This window comes from Ochotona princeps, chromosome 3, assembly GCF_030435755.1.
Source record: "Ochotona princeps isolate mOchPri1 chromosome 3, mOchPri1.hap1, whole genome shotgun sequence".
Lineage (NCBI taxonomy): Eukaryota > Metazoa > Chordata > Mammalia > Lagomorpha > Ochotonidae > Ochotona > Ochotona princeps.
In genome coordinates, this window is record NC_080834.1 from 78,105,381 (window position 1) to 78,132,440 (window position 27,060).

At 39.0% G+C, this 27,060-nt stretch overlaps 1 protein-coding gene across 3 annotated transcripts in view; it reads right to left on the reverse strand.

The window, feature by feature from the left end:
- Positions 1-23,024, reverse strand: part of BTLA (B and T lymphocyte associated) — a 42,099-nt gene extending 19,075 nt beyond the window's left edge. For 2 of the 3 annotated variants that reach the window (XM_004578295.2, XM_058661877.1), the window contains exon 1: positions 22,745-23,024. In XM_004578295.2, the coding sequence (XP_004578352.2) occupies positions 22,745-22,832 (88 nt within the window). In that variant the 5' untranslated portion in view covers positions 22,833-23,024. The remainder of the gene's footprint in view (positions 1-22,744) is intronic. The other variant, XM_058661878.1, reaches the window with a different exon arrangement.
- Between the last annotated feature and the right edge of the window lie 4,036 nt (positions 23,025-27,060).

Consider the following 27,060-nt stretch of genomic DNA (forward strand, 5'->3'; position numbering starts at 1 on the left):
TTTTTCTTTTTAATACATTTTATTATTGTTGAATTTATTTTATAATACAGTTTCATATTCCCTTATCCCCTCCCCTGTTCCCTCCCCCCCCAGTTCCTCTATATCATTACTAACATATAGTTCTTCACACTCAGTCGTATGTCCATCATTGCGGGCCTGGACAATGGCAGAGAGTCCAGAATCCTATTGTCAAGATATAGTAAACAGTTTCATTATAAGTCCATCTTTGTCTGGAAGTAGAAATGCATACCACACTACATCCTCACATCTGGATGTTAGTCTCCATTTCACAGCTACTATACATCCCCTTAAATGAAAAGTCATGATACAAAATCAACAATAAAAAGAAAAATAGAAATTTACAATGCCTAAAGTTAAATGACATGTTACGAGATATGACAGTCTCCATTACACAACTACTGTACGTCCCCTTAAATGAAGAGCCCCAAAACAAAATCAACATCAGGGAGAAAAAAGAAATTAATAACATCAAGTAGTTAAATAACATGCTACTAAATGACTAATGTGTAGCTGAAGAAATGAAAATCAAGAACCTTCTTGAAGAAAATGATGCTACTGTATGATCTAGGAGTCATTGAATGAGTTAATCTGAAGGAGGTGTTTTGAAGAGATGAAAACAACAAAACAACAAAACCCATGTGACATAGTTTCCGCTGATCTTTGTTGAAGTGTGTCTCCTCCAGACAATAAAAAGATGGGTTTTGTTTTTTAATCCAGTCTACTAATCTATGACGTTTGATTGAGCTTAAGCCATTTACATTCGGAGTTTAATATACATGGGTGGTACTTTGGTCCTGTCATTTTAGGAATGGGTTGTTCATTGATTTAGTCTGCTGTTGTCATTTTACTGGGATGTTCTTCACATTTGCCTTTGGTTTTGGTAGGTGCTATTCCTCTTTTCTGTCAAGAGAACTTCTTGAAGTATCATTTGTAGGGCAGGTTTGGAAGATGCAAATTCTTTTAGCTTTTCTTTACTGTGGAAGAATTTTATTTCATTTTCAAAGACAAAAGAAAGCTTTGCTGGGTATGTTATCCTGGGCCGAAAATTTTTCTCTTTTAGAATCTGGAATATGTCACTCCATCCTCTTCTTGCCTGTAGAGTTTCCTGTGAGAGGTCTCCTGTGAGCTTAATTGGTATTCCTTTATATGTCAATTGATTTTTTCATGTGCACATTAAAGGATCTTTTCCTTATGTTCAATTGAAGAGAGCTTGATTATCATATGTTGAAGTAAAGATGGCTTTTGATCAAGCCTGTTGGGAGTTCTGTGCCCCTCCTGGAACTTGTTTCCCAATTCTTTCTCCAGATTAGGGAAATTTTCCTTTATTATTTCATTAAATACATTTGTAAACTGAGCTTCTCTTTCTGCACCTTCTGGGACTCCCATAACTCTTATATTTGTCCTCTTAATAGTGTCTTTCAATTCTTGAATACTTTTTTTGGCCTGATCCAGCTCTGCTTCCAGCTTTTTGTTTGCTTCCCCCTGATGACAGGAAATATCTTCCAATTCTGAGATTTTCTTCTGCTTGCTTCATTCTATTTTGGAGACTCTCCACTGTACTCTTAATTTGCTCTACTGTGTTCTTAATTTCTGATATATCAGCCTTGATTTGCTTTATTGCTTCCTTAAATTCTTTGAACTCTTGCATGAGCTTCTCATTGTTGATCAGAATCTTTAAAATGAGTCTTATGGATTCTGTGTGCCCCATTTTCTCGATGTCTTCCTCGGTTAACTCTGAGGTTGGCAATGGGTTTTGCTCCTTTGCAGGGGAATTTTCAGTAATATTCATTGTGCGTTTTTGTCTCTTCTTTTGCTCGTGGTCGTTGCACTTCTGGTTAGCAGAGTCTTCTCCTTGGGGCAGGTTTCTAAGTTGTGTCACCCACAGGGCTACAATGCGATTTTACTTATTGCAGTTGCTACACAACTTTTTGCTTGCAGCCACTTGTGTCACAACCTCCAGCGAGTTCCAGGTCTGGGTTCTTATGTTAAATTTCCACCGTGGTCTCCACAGCCCCAACTCTTGGCTCACCACTCTCTACCCCCTGTGATACCGTGCTGAGATTGCACTGTTGTCTCTGCAACCTTTCTCCCATTTCCGGTTGGAGCAGGTCCCAGGATTAGAGAGACACCAGGTGTCCTATATAATTAGGTTGTTGGTGGCGCTGATCTTGCTGGAACATGTTGGACTTTAGGTCTGGGTGCCACACGGACCTATTTGACTGGTACGCTGAAATAGTGAGTATTATTTTCCTGCAGGACCCGTGCAATAATGGACCTCAGCAAGTTCTCACGAGATCAGCACATGCGCAGTTCACTATTGTCCCCTGCAGTCCCAAAGCTATTGCCACAGTGTCCAAAATGGCTCCTGATATACAACCACTAAGGTTCTTGATCTGCTGGCCATCAGATCCGAGGGCTATCCAGACCTGCCCTGGGTGGAACCCGTAGAATGCCATGTCGTTGCAGTTCACTGAGACAGAAATGAGCTCACTCCCAGCTCAGCGCTTGCTCCGTTTCTTCCCTTGCCCTTTCCTTCTTATGCAAAATGGCGCCCAATTCAGCTCTAAGGGGCTGACTGGGCTATGGAATCCACTCTGTTCTCATACTGCCCATCTGAGATCTGCTGTTGTCTCTGCTCCTGGTCAAATCAAACGGACCAGCAGGACAGACAGTTCTTTGTCTGGGTTCACCACCCAAGCTCCCAGTGAAAGTCCCTTCCCACCTGGCTGCTGGTGGATTTCCGGAATACTGGTGGAGTTCAGATTGCCGTGCTGGAGTATCAGTCTCTGCAACAGCACACCGTTGTGTCCACTGCTTTCCTGTGTCTGTCAGTCTCCAGGTACCCCTCTGCTGTTGTTCTGTCCCTTCCTATTTCCTGAAATATGTCCTCTCTGCTTCATCCTGATTAAATGTTTTTCCGTCCGCATAAACGTGTCCTTACCCTATTTCGCCATCTTGATTCTCAATATATGTTGTTGTAGACTATTTTATAGATCAAAAACTGGGATAAAAGAACTTGCCTACAGTAACATGCTAATAATGAGGAGCATTAAGATTTGCACTCGGGCCCTGCGTGATAGCCTAGTGGCTAAAGTCCACGCCTCACACCCTCCAGGATCCCATGTGGGTGCTAGTTCTAATCCCAGTGGCCCTGTTTCCCATTGAGCTTCCTGCTTGTGGCCTTAGAAAGCAGCTGGGGATGGCCCAAGGTCTTGGGACCCTGCACCCATGTGGGAGACCCGGTAGGTTCTGTACTCCTGGCTTTGGATTGGCTCGGCTCCAGCTGTTGTGGTCACTTGGGGAATTAATCAACGGATGGAGGATCTTCCTATCTGTCTCTCCTCCTCTCTGTATATCTGGTTTTCCAATAAAAAGAAAATAAATCTTAAAAAAGAAAAAAGATTTACACACAGGCGAACAGTGTTGTGGGTTCTGCTACTTGGAACACTGGAATCTCCCATCAGAAGTCCTGTTTAAAGTTCCAGCTGCCCCACACTTCACACCCAGCTCCCTGCTTATAAGCCTGGAAAGCAGATGATGGTCCAACTACCTGGGTTCTGTTATCCACATAGAAGACTGGATGGAATTTTTGGCTCCTGATTTCAGCCTGGTCCAACCCCAGCAATCACAGGTATTTGGGGAGTGAACAAAGAGATGAAGAGGTTTCTCTCTCAGTTTCTCCCTTTTTCTCTTTCTCTCTCTCTCATCTCTTTCCTCCATTACTTTCTCTGAGCTCTGTCTCTCAAATCAACAAGTAAATCTTTTTTTTTTTTCAAAAAAGAGATCTAACTTCATACAGAAGTTTATTCATTACTCTCTATTTGCCATCTGTATTACTCTGTCTGGAACAGTAATCGCATTTCCTATCACCAGATTTCATGTATTTCATGAAACAAAAAAGAGAAATTTTTGTAAGCAAACAGTCCCCTTGGATATTTAGAGCTACAAAATTTTTTATGATGTTTCAAAGGCTTTAATGGTACTTCGCAGTTTTTTCCATGATTTTTTTTTTTTCTGTGTAGGATCATGCAACTCAAAATAACCAAAAGAAGACAGAATGTTCTAAAATAAACTGAGTTTTTTGTTTCTCGCAATGGGAAGAGGAGCAGTGCTCCACCTATTTCAAAAATTTCACACACCAACCCAGCATACTGAAAATATCCTCCCTTTGGATAGTGGTTGCTGGGGGTTGGGAGTAGTAGTGAAGAGATTTTTTTCCCCCTGGAAATAGATCTTTTTATGACATTCTGTGAACCTCTAGTTAGTAAGTGTCATGTGTCTATTAAGTCTGAAGAACAGAATAGATTTTTAATTTTTAATGTCATTAAATATTTTTTGTTAATTTATCCTGAAAGTATGTAACTCACAACTTTGATATCTAAAATATATCTGAGCATGGCACCATGGTATATCAGGATAAACCTGCATCTGTGGTGCCAAGCATCCCAGTTTGTGTCCTGGATGTTCCACTTCTGATCCAATCCCCTGCTAATGTCCTAGGAAGACAGCAGAAAAGGGCCTAAATCCCTACGCCCCTAACATGCACATAGGAAATGCAGAAAAGATCCTGGTTCCGGCTTCATATTGACCTAGTTGCAGCTATTGTCATCATTTGAGGATTGAACCAACAGATGGAAGATCTCTCTCTCTCTCTCTCTCTCTCTCTCTCTCTCTCTCTCTCTCTGTATTTCCCTTTTCTGTCTGTAACTTTAACTTTCAAATAAAAAAAAAAACAAATCTTTTAAATATATCTGAGAGCCAATACACATGAAAAAGCAAATCCTTTCTTAACATATATATCGAACGATACAAAATTTACCTCATTTATACATAATTCTTTTCCCTGACTGTTATGTCCAGATGAAAAAAATATTATGAAAACATTAAGGTCATTAATAAGCTTAAAATTACGTTTTCTTCCATCCATTTTTTAAACAAGCAAGTATGCATCCCATTATATACAAAATTTCATCAGAATAACTATTTTAAAAAATGCTATGGAGGGGCAGGTGCTTGGCCTAGTTATTAAATCACCATTTGGAACTCCTGTGTTCTATATTGGAATGCCTGGGTTCAAATCCCAGCTTTGCTATGCATGATTCCAGCTTTTGTGTCATGTGCAACCTGGGAGCAACACTTTAGGACTGAAGTTTTTGAGTACTCAATACCCATATAGGAGCCCTTGATTGATTTTCCAGCTCCTGTCTTTGGTGACAGCCTAGAACTTGCTATTGCAGTCATTTTGGGAGAGTAAACAAGTACATAAGATATATATATCTCAATTTCCAAAGCATGTTTTGAACTTAAAATAGCTTCAATTGCTTAGAATGTGTAAATATGTAATATTATTTCTTCTTTGCTAATTCCTGGACTATATTTTCCTTTGTGAGTTCCATGGGCAAAATTAGCTTAAGAAATAACATGCACTTGCAATGACCACTAACATCACACACAAGTGATGTGTGCATGGTACATATAAAAGTTACTGAATATTTTACTATGGATCTGGTTTGTCAAACTGTTGAAACAAAATCACCAAAATAGGCAAGGATACTCTTTGGCTAAGTGCTTTCTGGTGATTTTTATTTTATTTTTTTTTTTTATTTTTTGAGTAAGTGTTAAGACTAGATACATATTCTTAAAGTGTTTTTACTTCAATTAGTTTTTGTTCCATATTTCTAGGTATCAAAACACTCTTTTTTTCTACAATATATCTGATCATTCTAATTATTGGTTTCTTTCACTTATCTTCAAAATTTTCCTGAATAGATCATATTACCATAGGCAAATGTAAAAGAAGTGTAACTGAGATTATAGCTAAAACCCAAAAATGGAGGCTGAGGGCCTCATTTGTTTACATGCCCAGTCTGATGTTGAAACAGTAGATCACACTTCACATGCCCTTTACCTAATGTAATGGGTCAATTTATTTCTACACCATAGCCAGAATTAATACTTTCATTTTTTTAGCTATTTCCTAACACCTAAAAAAATAAAAAACTCTATGCTACCCGTTCACATCTCATCCACCACTACTCAGAATATTTGATTGCCTTTCCAGAAATCAGATTGAGACAAAGGACCTGCAAGGAACTTTGAGAATCTCTGAGTATTTACTCTTAACTTCTTGGAGACCTCAAACAAGCTCACTTTCAGATTTCTTAACCTCAGTTGCTTCCAAAAATTCAGAGTAAAATGAAAGCAAACTTAACAGTAAGTTATGGAATGAGGTTTTTAAAAAACTTGAAGAGAAAGGGTAAATTGATTTGCCTAAAGGAAGTGCCTAACAATACAATACCTGGATGTGGTTACACTTAACACAAAAAAGCAAGGAGGCCAGAGGCAGAATGGGCAAGTGAAACTTCTGTTTACCAAAATTGTGCCTCTCTCTGAAGCTGATGAACTTCTCAGCCTTCTGACTTCCCTTTTCGCCTTCTTAAGTCCATAGTCTTGTATGGAGTCTGTAAGTGTGCTAGAATGTAAAAAACAAAATACAAAGGCAAATACCATTTGCTCTCAAGGAACTTACCAGAATTAACTATCAGTGAGGCCAAGTCTCTGAAATAAACTTAGTATATGCCAGTCTCTTTTTTCCTTACATTTGCCTGAAATAACCAAAATTCAGAGGAATCTTGTATGCCAGCTGTTAGGGACGACATTAATAAATAAAAAACAATGCTTGCCTTTGTATTGTTTGCATTCTAGTGGGAAATAAAGATGTGTGACAAATAGGAGAATGAGATATTTTTGTAAAAAAGCAAAAGCACTTTAAAGGGTGTGAATGGGTGTGCAGAAGATTAACTTCAACGGGCTATTTGGAGCAAAGCTGAGTGGCAAATTTGTATTTGAGATGCATTTAGTGAATAAGTAGTCCTTTCACAATCAGAATAGGGCATATTGGATAAACTAGTACTGATATTAAAAGACAGATGAGAAAACAACAATGCTTATACTGTAGGTCAATAACTATAATAGCATAGAAGTAGCCAGAAATAAGAATATTTATTGATCAGGGTTGTTTCAAATGCTAACACTCTGTGCAGCACTGAGAAGGCCACCCAGGCTCACCAGCCCTTAATTTCTTTAAATTATGATAAAGGATTCAGCCACAAAAAAATAGAAAGCTGTTTCTCACCATTCCACTCACACTTCACTTTTGTCAAGTGATCCTAACACTATAAAACCATTTCTAGTCCGTAGTTTCTGTTTTTATTACAATATGCTTCCATTTCATTTAGAAACATAGGGCTATTACCTGACATCAGCAGCACAATTACAAACATCCCTTCTAGTCGCAGCAATCTGTAACTACAAGCATGGGAGGATTGTGCCAAGTTGGTTAGAGTTGGAGAAAAAGAACTCTTGGTCCTTGTCATATCATTACTATGCAATGAGATTATGCAGACATTGTTATGATTTCTAGATTTTCCCAGGAGCAGTATGAAGACCACTAACAACCACATGAGCTGACACAAATTTGCACAGAAGGATGAATAGCTGATGAATGCTTGCAGACAGGCATTAAAAATTATCCAGAATATTCGCTATATGCCCACAAAGCAACATACTTCCTGTTACCCAGGATGCAGTACAAGAATGATCTACTAGGCCAAGCAGTGCTATTCGAATTTCCATCACTTCCTTTCTGCTTGTCCCGAGTTATGCCTATTATATTATGCATATGCTATCATGACACCCAGGACACACAAAGTCATCCCAAGAGCTTTGTCTTATCAAATGTTTTCAGAAGAGGACTAGCAATCATCGTCACTTTTGGCAGGACTTAGCTGCCATCTAACAGTGGTTTTTGTTCTTGTTATTGCTATTCCAGCTGTTTTTCATAAGTTTGCCTATCTGATGGGAGGGAGTTTTCAATGCTAAAATAAATGAAATAAAATAAATATATGCCTAAGAAAGATGAAAACTTACAGCATTCCTCAATTAAATACTCCCTTGAAGTCTCATTATAAAATACTTATGGAAGCCATGATATATTTCCACAATCAGGTGATACCTAACACATTTGTGGTCCAGAATGTATCATTCTGAGTGATCCATTCCTTTAAGTATAAAGATGTTTTCTGAAATAAATTTGAGATGAAGTTAACAATAAAATGTCCAGAAAAGAAATAGAGACAGTATTTATTTTCTTACAGGGAACATTATACATAAAACCATACAAATAAGACAGTTGAAAAATGCTGGGGTCTGTGCGTGGGTGTGGATGACATAAAGGTGTGAAAAGAACAGCTCTCCTGTTGGCAAGGCAGTGAGGAAATTCCAGCTGTTTGGCAAGGCCTGGTGGATGTCTCTCCAACCACCTCAATGCAGTTTCACACCCTTTTGCATGGACACTCAACCACCCCACTAAGAATTCTGTAATGCATCAAGGCATTGTTGTTTGCCCCTGTGAGATGGCTTTTTGCAACCAATGTGAACTTGGGAGTTATCGTTACTTGATAATGTTTTGGTGAGTGTGTCTTTAACTACACACAGGAGTACAATTAAGCCCATCCCATTTCTGGACACCTTATTGTGTGCCTACCCATTGCCCTGGAATCTGGCCCAGACATGTAGCATACCTTCTGGGAAATGGCTTGATAAGAATCCTACAAATTAATGGAAGTGATGAGAGTATGAGCGGAAACTGCTATAGCAAAACATATAGTTACTGTGATCCTAAAGATTAGCTTGCCCTTGCAACTCTTTGGAGCATAGAATATGTAGCTGCTTTAGCTGTTTTTATAATGTTTTGGTTAGAGAATAATAGTGTGCTTTTATTAATATCATAGAGATATCCTTTGATTATTGTTTGACTGTTTATGGGTTGTACAGTCTGCACTTGTAGGGGGATTTAATGTTTGCGACTTCTTGTCTTGGATCTTTATGTTTTTTCCCTTTTAATGTATTTCTCCCAATGAGTGATGGATAAGTTGTAGAAACAGAAATGTTGTGGGAATGTATTATTAATTAGTAGGTAACCGCATGTGCCTTGGCCTTAGAGTCCTGGCTGTCACCCAATGGCTACTACTGAAGAATGAATAATGGCTTGCCTTGAAAAACTTGATTATAATAATTTACAGAATTATCTTTAAGAGCACCTGATTAACCATGAAGTGAAAATTAATTAATTGAACATCTGTGCATGCTGGCTTAGTTCTGAAGTTAAAGATAGTAAAATCAAATTTTATATATATATATATATATGTACATATACATATATATCATATATATGCAGTGTGAACTTTGAACCCATAGTTATAAACTGGTATAATATTTTATACAAATAATTGGCCTGTAACTATAGGTGAATTTCATTAACACAGAAATTTTGCAGACAACTACTAAATCATACCATTAAATTATCATCTTTTTACTCATTTTTTAGTCTTAATGTAAGCAAAATAATTGTAAGATTACTTGTCAATAGAACAATCCATGTATGAGGTAAATTAATGAAATTTAAAAAATTACACATTAGAGTGTGTGCATCATTTCATTGTTTTCTTCCTCTATTATACTCATTAACTATGACAGAGAGACAGAGACAAGAGAAAGAGAGGAGAGGAAGGAAGAGAGGAAGGAGAGAGAGCCCATCTCCCCAAACTCCCACCAGTGTGCTGAGGCTGAAGCTAGGAGCCAAGATTTTAATTTAGTTGGAGAGTCAACCACTTGAGCCACCACCTGCTCAGCCCGTCTCCACCCCAGTGTCTGCATTAGAAGCAAGCTGCAGTCAAAAGCAAGAGCTGAGTGTCAAACCGAGGCACTGGGATGTGAAACCTGGACATCTGAATTGCTAGGTCAAATGCTCATCCTTATTTCACTGTCTTAAACTTTCAGCACTAATGAAAATGCAGTGTATTGCACAGAATGGCAGAAATGAAACTATTCCTAACCTGTTTCTCTGTAGCTATAATCTCTCTGATATTATTGTTCATTTTTCAATCAATAGTTGAAAGGTAGAGATAAGTGGCATTACAGAGATTGGGGATATAAACTGGGATATAAATCACAAACAAGTGATTCTAAACATGATGAATTTGTTCTCAGAATGAACATAAGCAGCTGATTTTGTGAGTGTGCAAAATCTGGGAAGCTGAGTTAACTTGCAGTTAAAATACAACGTATATTGAAGGCCAATTACTTAAATATTTTTAAAACTTGCCAGTAATCATAGTAATTACTTAGAATTAGACCAAAACTATTTTTGGGGGGTATAGGTAGTATTTTTCTTTAACATTGTTAAAGTAACATTGTTACTAGGATTGTGACAATTAAAAGTAGATCAACTTTTAGTTGTTTCAAGATTCAGTATGAAGTACAGTCAAGAGTGTGCTCAATCCACTGTCCATGGCAAATTAGGAATGAGACAGTTTTCAGCGAAAATAAATTGAGAAAGATGTTTACACGGCTCTTTAACTTTGCCATTAGATTTTCATCTTATTATCTTTAGCATGATAGACTAATTTAAAGCTTCAACTCCCCAAAGAGGAAGCGAACACTTCAAGCTGAGTCAATCAGGAAATATTTCACAAATGAGAATGTTCCACTTCCTACTCCCAGTCACATGCACAGGCAAGCTTGATCCTCCTCCCGTTATTCCACGAGCATACACTCTACTGCATCAATCTGGCCAAGCTGGAGCTATCTCCATCTCTTCTGTGCTGCTAATTTCCTTCAACCACCAAGTTAAGTTGATGTGGCATAAAAAATAAACTTCAAATTTGTTTCTAAGGCATTATTGTAATTTGAGTTTCATTTTATATCATGTGGGTTACTGCCACAGCATATCAATTCAGCTTGCGTGTTTCTTTTTTTTCATTTTTTAAATTATATTTTTGACAATCTTTAAGCTTGTGTGTTTCAAACATGCCCTTGCTTGACAGTTACCACCTTAATTCATTCTTCACATCACAGTTCCGTTTGTACTTCTCAGATGAAAACAGAGTTGCAGGATTTTTGGCTAAAGCCCGCTTGATACTCCACAAAGCCAGTGGAGAAAATGTTCAGACTTCATCAAATGATATTTAGCCCCTGCTTCCTTATACAAAAGCTGCTCTTACAACCCAGGCCACATGGCATCTCCCCATCCTCATTCCCTAAAGAATGCTTTGTTATTATGCATGACATTCACTTCACTATAACTACATGTGTTTAGCCATCTGCCTTTTATCTAATCTAAAATCTGCCTTGTATCTAATCTAAAACCTCCTTGTTGGTATGATTCCTATCTTTGCAGAAGATACAGAAGTATGAAAGTGAGAAGATAACATGTGCCCACTCAGGAGTGATGTTCAATATTTAACAAATAAGGCTTCATATGCAGGATCCAAAATATCCAGCTGAACAAACATTATTATATATGTATAAATGTCATCACTTATTGAATAGGTGGCTACCCTGTGAAAACTTTGGCTGGCATTTTTTAAAAAGAAGGCTGTGAGGGCCCTGCATGGTAGCCTCCTGGCTAGTGTCCCTGCCTTGAAAGTGCCAGGATCCCATATGGGTGCCGGCTCATGTCCTGGTTGCCCTGCTTCCCATCTAGCTCCCTGCTTGTGGCCTAGGAAAGCAGTTGAGGATGGCCCAAAGTCTTGGGATCCTGCACCCATGAGAGACCCAGAAGAACCTCTCCTGGCTTTAGATTGGCATAACACCAGCCGTTGCGGCCGCGTGGGGAGTGAATCAGTGGATGGAAGATCTTCCTCTGTGTCTCTCCTCCTCTCTGTATATCTGACTTTCCATAAAAAATAAAATAAATCTTAAAAACAGAGGGCCATGATTGCCAATCTTCTGTGAAATAGCATTCTTATTTTTAAAGACCATGTAGCTTGATTATTAGTATTAATAAGAGAACAATTTCAGCTGATTATTTTCATTATCTCTCCATTAAAAAATTTTACTCATTTATGAAAACCACAAAATAGTTCCATTTATGAAAGAGAGAAATAACTGTAGCAAATGCAGATTGCCTTATTTGATTCTAAGACAGTGTTAGTAATAAACCTACAAAAATAAACAATTTTAACCAAAGTTATTGCTAAATGTGTATTCGGTGCACAGCAATAATGTTCTATACCATCAGTCAAGATTTTAAGCTTTCTTAGAAGGTACAATTACAGACAAAAAACCAACAAAAACTTCAAACATATGCTAGGAAACACACAGAAGAGGAAGAAACAGAAGTCTTCACATTCAAGAAAGACAAAGACCTCCAGAGGATGTGGGTGTGTGTTCTCCCTTGCTTTGTAAGGTGTAAGTGGTGGGCAAGAGGGAGAAATGATCATTACCAAGGGAAGGAATAATCCTTGCAGGGCAGTGACACTGGGAGGACACCAACATGATACCTCGCAGATATCACACACAACTCCAAATACCCAGAAAGTCATGCTTCCCATCACAAGTCAGCTGACATACAGTCACGGAATCAAAAATGTGGTGACATGAGATAAGAGTGTAGGAGTTCCAGTTCACATAGAAATCAATGATTTAATCTTTATTACATAAGACTGATTAAACCTGTTATCTATTAGCAAATGAATCCACTTTGATAACTCAGATATTACCAGAAATGCAAGCAATACATTGAAGAAGCTGGAATAAGAAAGGCACACACACTTGCCTGGCACAATAGTGTAAAGGCCTTGTAAGGCCTTGCCTTGCATGTTCAGAAGTCCCAAGTGGGCACCAGTTCATGACCTAAATGCGCCACTTTCCATCCAGCTCCCTGCTTGTGGCCTGAGAAAGCAGTAGAGAATGATCCAAGGTCTTGGGACCCTGCCCCTGTGTGGGAGACCCAGAAGAAGCTCCTGGCTTAGGATCGGCTCAGCCCTGGCCTGTGCAGCCACTTGGGGTATGAACCAGCAGATGGAGGATCTTTCTGTCTCGCCTTCTCTCTGTGAAGCTGACTTCCTATTAAAAAATAAATAAGCCTAAAAAAAAAAAAAAAGAATGTCATACATACACACAACACACATAAAACTAGAGCTTCTGTGTCCATGGTGACCACTGATAATTTCATGAAAGTCTGAAACTTATTCTCTGAGACAGAGTGAAAGCTGACTTGGTCTGAGTCTTTACTAGAAAATAAAATTAACTGATGCACATCAGTCTGACAAAAAGTGTTTAACATAACAGATCAAGACTTAGAAATAGTGTTATCATCAATTTAAGATTTTCTTCTTTTTGTGCATGTTGTCTTTGGACAGGCAGTACCTTTTCCTCCATGAAAACACACACACACACACACACACACACCCCTTGACAAAAAACACACACATTCCCTTTCACAGAATGTCAAGTTTCCTAAGCAGGAGTGAAACATCAAAGAATTGTTCTCCCACCAAGAGTATACATGGTCTAAATCTGTGTTTACACACAATACTTAAGAAACAATGACCAGGAAAGAAGAAAATTGAGAGAATTTTCACAGCCTGCTTCTACCATGATTTCCTCTTAAAATCCCCTTCTTGAAAAAAAAATACCTTCCTGTAATTTCCTATGAACCTTTCTTCAACTTCACTTTCATGTTGTGTTTATTTAAAATACACTGAAGTAATTTCATCTAGGGCTAGAATTTCTTACACAGTAATATAATTGCTTCAGGGAGAAAATTCAGTTTTGCTCTCCTGAGAAGTTTAAGATTTTAATTCATGTGTCTTTTGATTTTATCCAGTTTGGAGCTAGTCTGAAACTGTTTTTGTAAAAAGTCATTCTGGTGTTTTCCATAGCTTTTTCCTAACACTTAGCAAAGCTTACGGAGTGTCTGTGCCATTTCCTGTCCCTGGGATAATTAAGAATAAAAGAAGTAGGGTGTTTGAAAGTCCTCAGGTCAGACAGTAGATGAAAACTTGAGTCACATTTGGGAGACCATCTCTAGAACCACTGTTCCTTGCTCACTGCCCCTAGCTTACACATATCCCGCACGTCACGATAGCAATGTGCTGGAAAGCCATCCTGGCTCCATCCTGAAAGGACGCAGATAGAAAGAAGGATGATGACTAATTATTTTTGAACATCTTGTTTTGTGCTTTGCATTTTTTTAGGTACCACACACAAGCTGTTCCATTTGGTTCACATAGTGAAGTACATTTCTCTTTTTAACTTTATTTTTATAAGATTATATGTATATTTTCTCAAGTGACAGGAAGATAAATAAAGAGAATCTGTCATTTGCTGGTTCACTCTCCAAATGGCTGCAACAGTCAGGAGCCCAGAACTCCATTCAGCTCTTCCACCAGGTTAGCAGGGACCTATGTACTTATGCCACCACTGTCTCCCACCACATTGGTAGGAAGCTAGACCAGAGGTAGAGTAGCCAGTACTGGAACTGGAACTTCTACCAGAACTCTTATATGCAATGAAAGGCAGTTTAATTCTCTGCATCACCTCTTGCCTGTAGGTTGAGGACAGTTGCTATCAGAGGAGATGAAACACCAGCAGCCACTAGCTGAGCGGGAGAAGAGTCAGGAGCAAGATCAGAACTCAAACTTTGTCTTCTCTCCAAGGATCTTACCCAGCCAGTTGTTGTAATATAAATGAGAATATATTAGGAACATTGTTAGCACTATGCTTGGCTCATGAGAAACAATAAATGTCATATATGACACTTTATGTGTGATGACAAGAATTCACAGAAGTGACACAGAAGTTGAATAGTTGTCCCAAGTCATTAATCCTGAAATGTTTAACACACAAGATGGCAAAACTATTCCTCCAAGTGGCACTGCTCTAAAAAATTACTTCTATGTGCAGAGTGTTCTTCACTTTGGTGCCCAGGGCTTTGGGAAGAAGCAACAAGCACCCAGCATGGCTTAAAAGCTGTGGTCAATGGCACCAGTGAGAACCTTTGAGGTTCTGGCATTTTATCAGAAATCTCGTGAGTTTTTCTAAATGCTTCCTGCAGTTGAAGGGTGTACTTGTGATAATCAGAATGAGTGTGGGTTATGTGTAATGAGTAGAAAGGCCCAGGAAAAGTCAATCTACATGTCCGTCCCGGATAGTTCCTCACATGTATGATACTTTCTCAGAGAGTCACTGAAAGTCACCGACATTTTCAAGTCCCTGAGATACTTAATTATATCTATGTGGATAAAAACCTCCCAATTGTCCCCTAATATCCATTCCCCTTATAACATCAGATGAAGCCAGAATGTGACCACAAAACAAAACTCTAAATGACCCAATCTCCCCTGCAGACACTTGTGTACCATGATCTGTTGCTGACGTGTGCAAGCTTCAGGGTGTTCTCATAAGATGAACACAGCTATCAGAGAAATGGAAGGAGTCTGCAAGTTCTGTCAGCTAGGCCTGTGGCATGGCCCCTGAAACGCTCTCCTGGATTCTGTTCTAAGTGAATCTAATAGCACATACTCAAATTTCAAAGGTTCTGAAACTCATTGTGCTGCCAGCTTGAATACAGACATGCACTCAAGCCTCTTTTTCCACAGAGATGAGCGATAAGCCATAAGACACTACATGACAGGAGGTTATTCTGAAGTGAAAGAATCAAAAATATAAGAAAATGAAGCAAACTGCATCTGATATATCAATTCACTGAAGTCACATAACTCTCAAACTATGTTATCATTTCCTGGAGACTGAGGTTAATAATAGATATGGTGCAAGAATTTTGTCAACTCCAAATAAAAAATTATCTCTAAATACTCTCTTGAGGTAATTATTTTTTAAAAGCCTAACTTTTGGACTTCAAAGATACCATAAATATTTGCTAAAACTTCCACAGAAATTTGAGTGTTCCGGGTATTGTACAAGCTGCTTTTTAAAAAAATTTTCATTGTATTTTTATTTGAAAGGCAGATTTTACAGAGAAAGAAAAAAGACAGAGGTCTTTCGTCTACTGGTTAACTACCCAAATGGTTGCAATGGCCTGAGCTGTACCAATCTGAGACCAGGACCTAGGAGATTCTTCTGGAGCTCCCACATGGGTGCAAGGTCCCAAGAGTTTGGGCTGTCCTCTACTGCCTTCCCAGGCCGCAAGCAGGGAGCTGGATCAAAAATGAAATGGCCAGGACATGAACTGGCAGCTATAGTTTTTTTTTTAATTTATCTAATCAATTCATTTATTTTGTTATTCCATAATACAGTTACATATGCTCTGGGATTTCTCCTTTTGCAAATCCCCTCCCCCATCCCTCATGTCATTACAATAGTATATTCCTTCAAAATCAGCCATAAGTTCATCGTTTTGCTATTTAAGTACATCCTGACATTGTAGGCATGGACAACAGCAGAGAAGCCAGCATCCTATTATCAAGATAACATTAAACACTTTCATTGCTAGTACATCTTTGATCTGGAAATAGAGATGCACACTGCACTGTATCTTCACATCTGTTTGTGATAGTCTTTACTACACACTTACTTTATCCCCTTAAATAAAAACCCATGAAACAAAAACAACAACAGAAAGAATAAATAGAAAAGTTGCACAACATGAAGTTAAATAACGTGGTACTGAATGACCAATGTGTCGCTGAAGAAATGAAAAAGAAAATTAAAGACTTTCCTGAAACAAATGATGCTATTGTGTGACCTCTAAGTTAGGGAGGAAATTAATAAGAAAAACAAAAACTTTTTCTTTGAATGAATGAAAATATTAACAAAAATATAAACTCCCTTGAGATAGAGCAAAAACTGTATTAAAAGGGCTATTGATTTCATATTTTGCATGAAAGTTGCCTTAAATCAGAGACAACTTACGATTTTGTCCTTTTGGGATTTACTTGTTTCACTGAGCATAATGTTCTCTAGTTGGGACCATTTGGTTACAAATGGTAGCGTTTCCTTCTTTTTAATGGCTGAGTAGTATTCTATGTAGTAGATGTACCACAGTTTCTTTATTCACACCTCTTTTGATGAGCGTCTGATGGGCAATTAGCAATTGTTTCATTTATTTGAAAGGCAAAGTTAGAGAGAGAGAGAGTTCTTGTGTCCACTATTCGCTGCCCAGATACTGCAACAACCAGGAATGGGCTAGTTCAGACCCAGAAGCTCCTCTGTGTCTCCCACATGAGTAAGAGACCCAAGCAGCTGACTATCCTCTGCTGACTTCCCAGGCATATTACCAGAGAGCTAGATTGTAAGAACAACAGCTGGGTCCTAAACTGGGACCCATATGGGATGTTAGTACTGCAAGTGGTCACAGTACTGACCCCCTAAGTGACTTATAAAATTAATTCACTTAACATTCACAACAACCTAATTAGGTCAATACTATTGCTGATCTGCTTTTATCTACTTAATTATTTGAAAGAGGATCTTAAGGGTTGGATTGTAGCAAACAGTCTAATCCTCCACCTGTGGCACCGGCATCCCAAATGGGCACCAATTCCAGTCTCAGCTGCTCTACTTCCAATCCAGCTCCCAGTTTATGGCCTAGGAAAGCAGTGGAGGGTAGCTCAAGTCCTTGGGCCTCTGCATCCATGCGGGAGACATGGAAGGAGTTCCTGACTCCTGACTTTGGATGAGCTCAGCTCCAGCTTTGTAGCCATTTGGGGAGTGAACTAGTGAGTGGATGATCTCTCTCTCTCTCTCTCTCTCTCTCTCTCTCTCTCTCTCTTTCTTCTCTGTGTAACTCTGCCTTTCAATAAAACACAATCTTTTTCCAGTATCCCTCATCTTAAATTGTAACACCACACTGCTTCCTCAAGGAAGCAAGCTGAAGTTTAATGTAATGTTTGAATTTGTAATTACAAATGACTGAGGATATTTTTCCTTCAACAATTGAACTCCTAGTCAGGGTGAAACTCACAATTAAATAATGGAAATGAAGCTGGAAAGTCCCAGTGAAGCAAGACAACAGCTTCTGGTGTCAACATTACAATAGAGGAAATTTTGATAGTAGGACCAACGAAGCAAAAATAATTTAAACAGTTTCCTCATGTGAGGAAGACAATTCAAGGCCACAATCAGTGCAGGGGCCAATTTATTCATGTCTTATTCCTGGAAATCTTACATCTGCAAAATGTATTCACAAATATTTAGATGGTGTGTGGCAGGCAATTTTGTGAAAACATTACATTGGCATTTGGTATTTGGCAAAGCAGGGCTCTATCTTTAGCATTCCAGTATGTTCACTTTTTGAAAGAAAAACAGCTAAGTCCAAAAAAATAAAAAAATAAAATTCATAAGCTTGCGAGAAACATTGTGTTTGTCGCTGTAGAAAGCAGTAAAGCAGTATGGAGATTTCTATAAAAACTAGATGTGGAACTACCTACTGTCTGATCCAGAAATGTCATTACTGGGTATATATCCCAAAGACAGGGACTCTGTATCAGAGAAACCTCTCTGCCATCTTTATAGCAGCAGTGCAAATAATAGCCAAAATACAGTATCAACCGAGTTGCCCATCATCAGATGAATGAATAAGGAAAATGTGGCACACATACACAATGGAACAATGTTCAGTTAGAAAAATGAATGAAATGACAGCATTTTCAGCAAAAGGGATGAACATGGAACATATCATATTGGGTAAAATGACCCAGATACAGAAAGACAGATCTCACATTTTCTCCTTTATATTTGGGAGCTAAAATCACACACACAAACACTCACAAGGCCACTCAATCTGAAGGCAGAATGTTGATTACTAGAGAAGAAGAAGGATTTTGCATTTTAAGAGGAGGAGCTGGATAAAGCTCATTAATTGTGACAAAGTTACAAACACGAAATACCAACAGGGAAAATGAGAGGAGCATATGGCAGCTCTTTTTATTACTGCCTCACAAGTTTAGTTCTGTAAAGTTAAAACAATTCTAAGTAAATTGTACAAATAAAAGCACCTTACTATAAAATTTACACTTTGAGCGATGGTGGATGCAGGACACCATCCGCCCTTCTACATCTGTTCCGATTCCAGGACATGCCTTGTCAGTGGAACAACCTAGACTGCGTGAGCATGGAGTGTGGCATTTCCAAATGGCTCCATGGCAACCATTACAACAACGAAAAAAAGGGACACAAGCAAGGATCAGAAAGAGGAGAGGAAGCCCTTACATTGTGTTCTTGAAAGAGCTGAATTACAAGTATTCTTCCCTTAGTGGACTAGAATGTTTATTTTTATCATCATAACCAGTGATTAATCAAACATTTCCTCTTGCCTTTACTCTGGATCATACATGGTGCTGAGCATTTCACAACACTAACTGCAGTAGCTTGTCTCCCTTCCCGAAGTGGACTCCTCAGTTGATTCCTAACTGAACAGCTGAGAGGAGCAGCTTCTATCTGCAGCCTGCCCACAAAGACAAGATGTTGACGGTTGTATTACTTAATTAGAACGGAAGTTGTATGCCAGTCACCAAAGTGCAAGTATCCGTCTTTGCTTTTATTTGTTTGTTTGACTGTCACCACTAGTAAGCAAGCAATTTTATAAGAAGAGCTGAAACAGGAAACTTATAGAGAAAGTTACATCCTTTTCCACCCTTATTGTAGATGCAGTGTCTCCCCTGGGAAGATGCACACAGAGCTTCAGGTTGCTTTGTAGTGGGTGGGGAGGGGAGGAAGAGGGTCTTCTAAAACGAGCTCTAAATGCTTTTTAAAAATGTGCTACTGTAAAGAATCAGTAGTTAAGTAAATCACAGGAAATCCCCAAGATATAAAGATTACATTTAATGTGGTTTTAAGGAATGGAATCAGTAGCGTTTTCTGAGAGAACAACTCTTACCAGGTGTTCTTATTTCAGTCGATATTTTTTATTTAATGTGAGTAATACTACAGTCTCTTGCATCAACTGCTTTGTTAGACACTGGGCCAAATCAGCGTTTCTTCAAATCTTTCCATTTTATTTTCCAAACAGTTTTATTCTCTGTATCTTGAACTAAAACTTCAAGACTGTGTAATGCATTTTAACTTTAAAAATTCAGAGAGCTCTAAGCCAAAAAAAATCAGAATTTCAGCTGTATGTAATAACTTATAGTAATATTTTGCATAGCGTGGTAACTATAAATAATATAAAATTGCTAAGAGAGTAGCTTTTTATTTGTTATCACAAAGAAATGAAAGGGACATGAGGTAACAGATGTGCTAATTCATTTGATAAAGATATATAATAATATCACATTGCACTCCATAAATAAATGTGATATTTGACCTTAAAATCAGATAAAAAAATCTAAAAATGAAACTATTTTACGTGAAAATGTTAAAGTTTATTTCTCATTGAATTGAACTTTGTGTGGGTTGCTTGGTGAAAGTAATACCAGTATAACTGACGTAAATATGAAGTTTGTGTTATGTGCACTTACTATGTTGGGCTCTTTATTCACAGATGAGTATCTCAAAAACCTTGTACAATATGAAATTAAAAACCAAATTTTGGAGCCAGAACTGTGGCAAACTGGGTTAAGTTGATATAGGCACCCCATGTTAGAGCACCAGTTCAATTTCTGGTTGCTTTACTTCCAATCCAAATTGTTGCTTAGTGTGTCGTGGGGTGCAAGAGATAGCCCTTGCACCCTTGTCATCCACATTTTGGAGGCCAGGATGGTCTTACAGGCTGCCAGCTTTCGCCTGGCGCAGCCCCAGCACTGAGGTCATCTAGGGAGTGAATCAACAGTTGGAGATTTCATTATCCTTCTGCCTCTCACTCAGTATTACTCAGCATTTGTAATCAATAAAATAAACCTCTTCTTAAAAATAATAAACTCATTTTGGTACAAAATAATTTTAAGTCCATGCATAAACATATTGCATTTGTAGGCTCCCCAAAAAGCCCATACTTTAACACAATTATCTCAATTTTGACAAATGAAGGAATAAGAGATAGAGAGGATAAGAAAGTTAATCAAAACTGTGCAATAAATAGTAGAGCCAGTAAGCCTAACACCCAACTCCACTTTCATAAACACTAGGTTGCAACACGTCGTGAGGAAGACAGTCTACTTACTCCATTCTCAGTGTGGTGTGGAACTGAAATTAGAATTTTTATATGCATCAAATTGGGATGAACCTGTCTAATATGTGACCCTAACTGTAGCTATAGACTGTAGGGGGTCTGATGAAAGGTGCAAAATTCTGGCAACCATCTAGGCATATAACTACCGTAATGCCAAGTGCTTACCAATGTAAAAATACGCGGATGGCTGAGAATATTTTGACTTTCATGCCTGGTGTGTGGTGTGCTGACATCAAACTTCAAACCACACCACTCTGGAACTGAATATGCCCTCATCTAGGCCCTCAGCAATCACCTTTCGCAACTTAAAAGAACAGCACGCAAACTGACAAATGTGTGCTTGCAGGGAATAAGAAGGGAGGAGTATACTGAGCCCAGAATTAAGAACTCAGAATCTGATAATCATTTGTACACATTTGTTCTTTATATTATGGGGGTTCTTCTTGTGCCAATCAATGAAAAGGAATAATAATTTTATGATAAAGAATAAATTAATGACATTTTTGGCCTACATGAAATCTTTGCAGCAAAGCCAAGCACCATCTACACAGATTTTGACTTGTTTTTTTATGTTTCCTTAACAACCACATTGAAAGGAATTTCTTCAATAAAACAAAAACAAAAACAAAATTATTTGCTCTGCTTATTCCTACATTTCTTAGCTTTTTCTCATTCAATAGTCTCAAGGTGCAAGAGTTGAACTTATTCTTTCTAACAGACATACAAAGTCTTAAAAGAAGTATAGGGTACCAAGTGATGTTTTCATAATTGTATAAAGTTCAAATCAAGTTAAACATATGTATTTTCTCAAATATTTGTAATTTCCCTGTGGTTAAAAACACTCAAACTTATTTCTTCTTACATGTATTTTTTGAAATATATAGCACATCTTTATTATCTGTAGCTACTCTACTTGGCAATAGAAGACAGAGAGTATCATTCTATTCAACTGTATCTTAACATTCAGTTGACAACCTTTTACCACCCCTCCCTCTTCCTACTCTCACAAGAGTTTATTTAGGGGCGATGTTGTTTGAGAGTAACTATTCATACAGGAATAGCCTGGTCGTACAATATCTTCCTACCCATTTAAATGCTACAACATTCTGCTAGGCTCAGTGTAGAAAAAGTAAGCTATTTATCCACATCCGCGTGGCAATCAGAGCATTTTTTATAGTACTGGTAATAAATTTGTATATAACAGTTGTTAGCATCTGCTCAGATCTCTCATCCTACCTTAAGTAATTGCTTCAACGGCCCAGCACGATAGCTTAGTAGCTAACTCCTTATCTTGCACACACTGAGATCCCAAATGGGTACTGGTTCATGTGCCAACTGTTCTACTTCCCATTCAATTCCCTACTTAGGGCCTGGGAAAGCAGTAAAGAATGGCCCAAAGCCTTGGGAACTGCACCTGCCTGGGAGATCTGAAGGAAGCTCTTGGCTCCTGGCTTCGGACCAGCTACGTTCTGGACGTTGTGGCCACTTGGAGAGAGAAGTAGCGGACAGAAGAACTTTCTCTCTGTCTCTTCTTCCTACCATAAATATGATCTACCTTTCCAATAAAAATAAACCTTTTTTTCAGAAGAAAATTGCCCAACCATGAATACAGAGCCAACCATTTAGACTGGTGCATACCAATCCCAGTTTGTTTTATGTTCTTATTAAGTATTTATTGAACAAATATAAATCCTTGATTTCAGCTGTCATCACAGATTTGCCATAAACAACATACACTACTAAGTTCACCAAAGAAAAATATTGCCCCTAAGAAAGAAAACTGAGAAATAATCTAAGTAGTTATCTTACCACAGATGCTCCAGATGCACAAATCTGGGATTAGGAAGAGAACCCAGAGAAATTTCCCAATTGCAAGCATGGCAGAAGATGTCTTCATTTCCTGTGCATGTTAGGAACGAAGAAGCAGCTCAAGTGGAAGGCTGCCCTTCCTCACTGAGTTCTTCAGATTTGGAGTAGGTGCCTGTCCAGAGGCATCTGTGAAATAAAATGAAAGAGAAGAGAGAGGAGACGGGAGAGAACAGAAGGAGCCTGAATTATTTTGTGAAACAGTGTGAACAGAAACACTCCGTGGGGCTCTGTTCTGTGGTTTCTACTTCTTCTTAAATCTGCTGCTCACTTTCAAACACCCTGATCTGCAAGAGTAGCTAAGTCCTGACTTCTCCTTCCGCCCTACCACGCTTTCTTCCCACCTTGAGGTTTTTCTCAAAGCTCAGTGAAATGAACTTTAAAGAAATATAAATCGTTGCAATCTTAGAATCAAGGTTTCAATCAATTCAAGGACAGAAAAGTTATGGTAAAAGCACTTCTGTGACTATACATTTTCATAGTTTTTGATTACATAACTTCTCTTATGTAAAATTCTATATTTTCCCCCAAGCATCATGTCTCAGTAAGATGAGAATGCTTATTTCCATTAAATCAGTGAAGATTTATGTGAAGGTTCGGAGAAAATGAGTGGCAGGATGCACTTCCTCAGCAGAGGAGGAAAGAAAGTGTTTTTAAGTCTGCAGATACCTATCAATGGAACAAGATCATCATTAGTGTTGGCCAGATGGCCTCTCAATATTAAAGTTCCAAACTAAATGAGGGCAGTTAGCTTCAGCAGCAATTAGAGGAAGCTTCCATTTTCAACAGTCTTCATGAAGTTTCTCTATGGATGAAACAGAACAGAAGCACTGTGGATATGTTTTCTCAAAGGCTCGATGTACTAATTTGCTTAGTGTATAATCAAAGGAGTTAATAAAATGCATTTGCCAGTTAAGATTCCAGATGAGACATCTAGATTTTTGGCATTTATGGTCACCGATAGAGGCTGATGTTGAAAGTGTTGCCTCCAGATAGTCTTCCAAGGCCAACAAACTTCAACAGTTACCATGTGTTCTTTTGTTCAACTAGACAAGGTACGATGACTGGAGATTTCAAGATAAATGAGTTACTGTTGCTGATTTTTAAAAATGCAACCAGTGGTGCTAACTTTGTTATATGAACCTCTATTTTGCCACTTATGTCTTTACATATTTCAGCCACATACCATATAATATGAAAACTACACATGGACTCTTGGAACTTACATACTGATAAATAACCATCCTGGGAAATATTTATCCAGCATTTGTACAAGTCTTTGTGCTAAGTCTCAAAGAGGGATTATTGGGCTGGGTAGAGCAGGATGCTGGCCTGAGGCAGAGTAAGAATGAGTAGTAAGATCATCCTGGCCTCTCCTCAGGAATGTCTGGAATGCCCTACAGGAACCACTCGGGCATGTCTCAGCCCACCACCAAGAATACCCTGTGCTACAGGTGCACTACTCCTCACATGCACCAACCAAGGCACTGCCACCTTCCACTGTCCCCCAGGCCTCAGATGTATAGAAGCCCCGTGCTGTATGCCCTAGCTGGCCATATCCCTCTCACAATCACCCCGACATGTGGAAGTGATTCCAGGCCATCTCCTGCCAGAAAACGGTCCTTCAGACTCGCTCCTCTGACTAACAAAATCTTTTGCCTGAACTAAAAACCTCTTTCTCCCACTCTCAATCACCTTTGAACCTAACAGAATGAAGCTTTGCAAGGTTCACTTTCTCTGTAAAATGGCTCCAGGGGTCAAAAGCCATAAACCAAAAGCCAACGAACTCAGCACATTGTTCCAGTACAGAAAGAAACAATTTTTAATCTGTTTTTTAAAAGGCGTACTTATTAATTTACTTGAAAGGCAGAATCACGGAGAGAGTGGGAGAGATTGAGAGATTTTCCTTTAGTCGGTTGATAATGGCTGGAAAAGGCTAAAGCCAGGAGCCTGAAACTCCATTTGGGTGTCCTACATGGATGACCAGAGCATAAGTACTTGAGTTATCTACCACTGCTTTGCCAGGCTCAGTAGTAGGACGTTGGAGTGGAAGTTGAGCAGCTGAGCCTAAAACAACTGGTTAGATGGGATGCTGGCATCATAGACAACAACTTAGAACAGTGCAGTACAGTGCCAGCAGCTTTTACTTATCTATATCTATCTATCTATCTATCTATCTATCTATCTATCTATCTATCTATCTTTCTATCCATATGAAGGGATTACAGAGAGTCAGAGCTAGATTCTTGTCTTTTTTTTTTAAGATTTATTTATTTTTGTTACAAAGTCAGATATACAGTAGAGAGGAGAGACAGGAAGATCTTCCGTCCGATGATTCACTCCCCAAGTGAGCCGCAATGGGCCGGTGCGCGTCGATCCAAAGCCTGGAACCTGGAACCTCTTCTGGGTCTCACACGCGGGTGCAGGGTCCCAAAGCCCTGGGCCGTCCTCGACTGCTTTCCCAGGCCACAAGTAGGGAGCTGGATGGGAAGTGGAGCTGCCAGAATTAGAACCGGGCCCACATGGGATCCCGGGGTGTTCAAGGCGAGGACTTCAGCCGCTAGGTCACGCTGCCGGGCCGATTCTTGTCTTTTGATTCACTCCGCAAATGCCTGTAATGGCTGGGCTGAAGCAGAGCACAGGAACTATATTCAGGTCTGCCACAAGAATGACAGGAATCCAAGTACCTGATTCATGCTGCTGTTTCCTAGAATCCACATTAGCAAGAATCTGGGCTTGGGGGCAGAGCTGGAAATTTAACTCATGCAACTTAGGCTGTTGTAAGCATTCAGTCAGAGACATGAATAGTACTGTATATATTTTTTAAAAAGATATATTTCTTTTTATTGGAAAGGTAGCTTTTACAGAGATAAGAAGATGATTCACGTGCTGATTCACTCCCCAAGTGGCCACAACAGCCAGAGAGAGTCAATCCAAAGCCAGGAGCCTCTTCCAGGTCTCACACGTGGGTGCAGGGTTCCAAGGCTTTGTGCCATCCTCAACTGCTTTCCCAGGTCACAAGCAGGGAGGTGGCTGGGAAGTGGAGCAACCAGCACACCAACTGGTGCACATATGCGATCCTGGTAAATGCAAGGCAAGGACTTAAGCTGCTAGGCTACCATGCTCAGCCCAGTATTGTTTATCTTAAAGTAATATACCTGAAGGCATGTACCACAGTGCCTGGTGTAAAAGTCAGTATCCCAATAAATGCATTCTCCCTTCTTTCTTACCACTTCGGGAGAAATTTTGAAAATTACTGTCTCGATTTTTTAATCTTTTTTAAAGATTTATTCATTTTTCTTGGAAAGGCAGATTAGATTTATAGAGACGAGAGAAACATCTTCCATTGCTGGTTTACTCCCCCAATTGTCGTTAACAGCCGGAGCTGAGCCAGTCTGAAGTCAGGAGCCAGGAGCTTCTTCCAAGTTTCCCATGTGGGTGCAGGTTCCCAAGGCTTTGGGTCAGCCTTCCAAAGCCCATGCCATAAGCAGGATGAGAAGTAGAGCAGCTGGCACATGCCCATATGGATCCTGGAGCTTGGAAGGTCTGGATTTAGATATTGTGCCAGGCCTTCTAAAAAAAAGTGTATTTATTTATTTGGAAGGCAGAGTGGAAGAGACCAGAAGAGAGTTCTATTCACCTCCTCAGACCCCAAAAGTTCACAATAGTTACGGCTGTGCTAGGCCAAAGTCAAGAACCAGAAATTCCATGAGGGTCTAACATGGGAAGAAGTAATCTGGTACTTGTGCCATCACTTACTGCCTTTCCAGGCACATTAGCAGCAAGCTATACCAGAAGTGATGCTGTCGGGACAGACACCATCAGTGAAGGGGAGCACAGATAATCCAAGGGACAGCTTAACTTACTGTACCACAATGCCTAATCTCATTTATATATATATATATATATATATATATATATATATATATATCTGAAGCATGAATGAAAACAGTTGGATTATTTTATCTGCTATGTACCTATGTGAATTGCATTTGTCGTATGTATCTGTCATGTCATTTAAGGTGTTTACCTCATTAATTTTCTCATGAAGCCAACTTACAGATGTGTTATTACTTTGAAAAAAAGATCTTAATTATTTACTTTTGGTGAGGTGTATATGCTTTGGTTTGTCTGAAAATTTCATGTCAGCCAAATGTCAGTCTGCGGCTACAAACTCACATTTTGAGTGGGGTTTAGGGAACTAACATGGAAAAGAAAAGTGGCATAATTCAAAGATCTGCAACTTCAGGACCTGTACT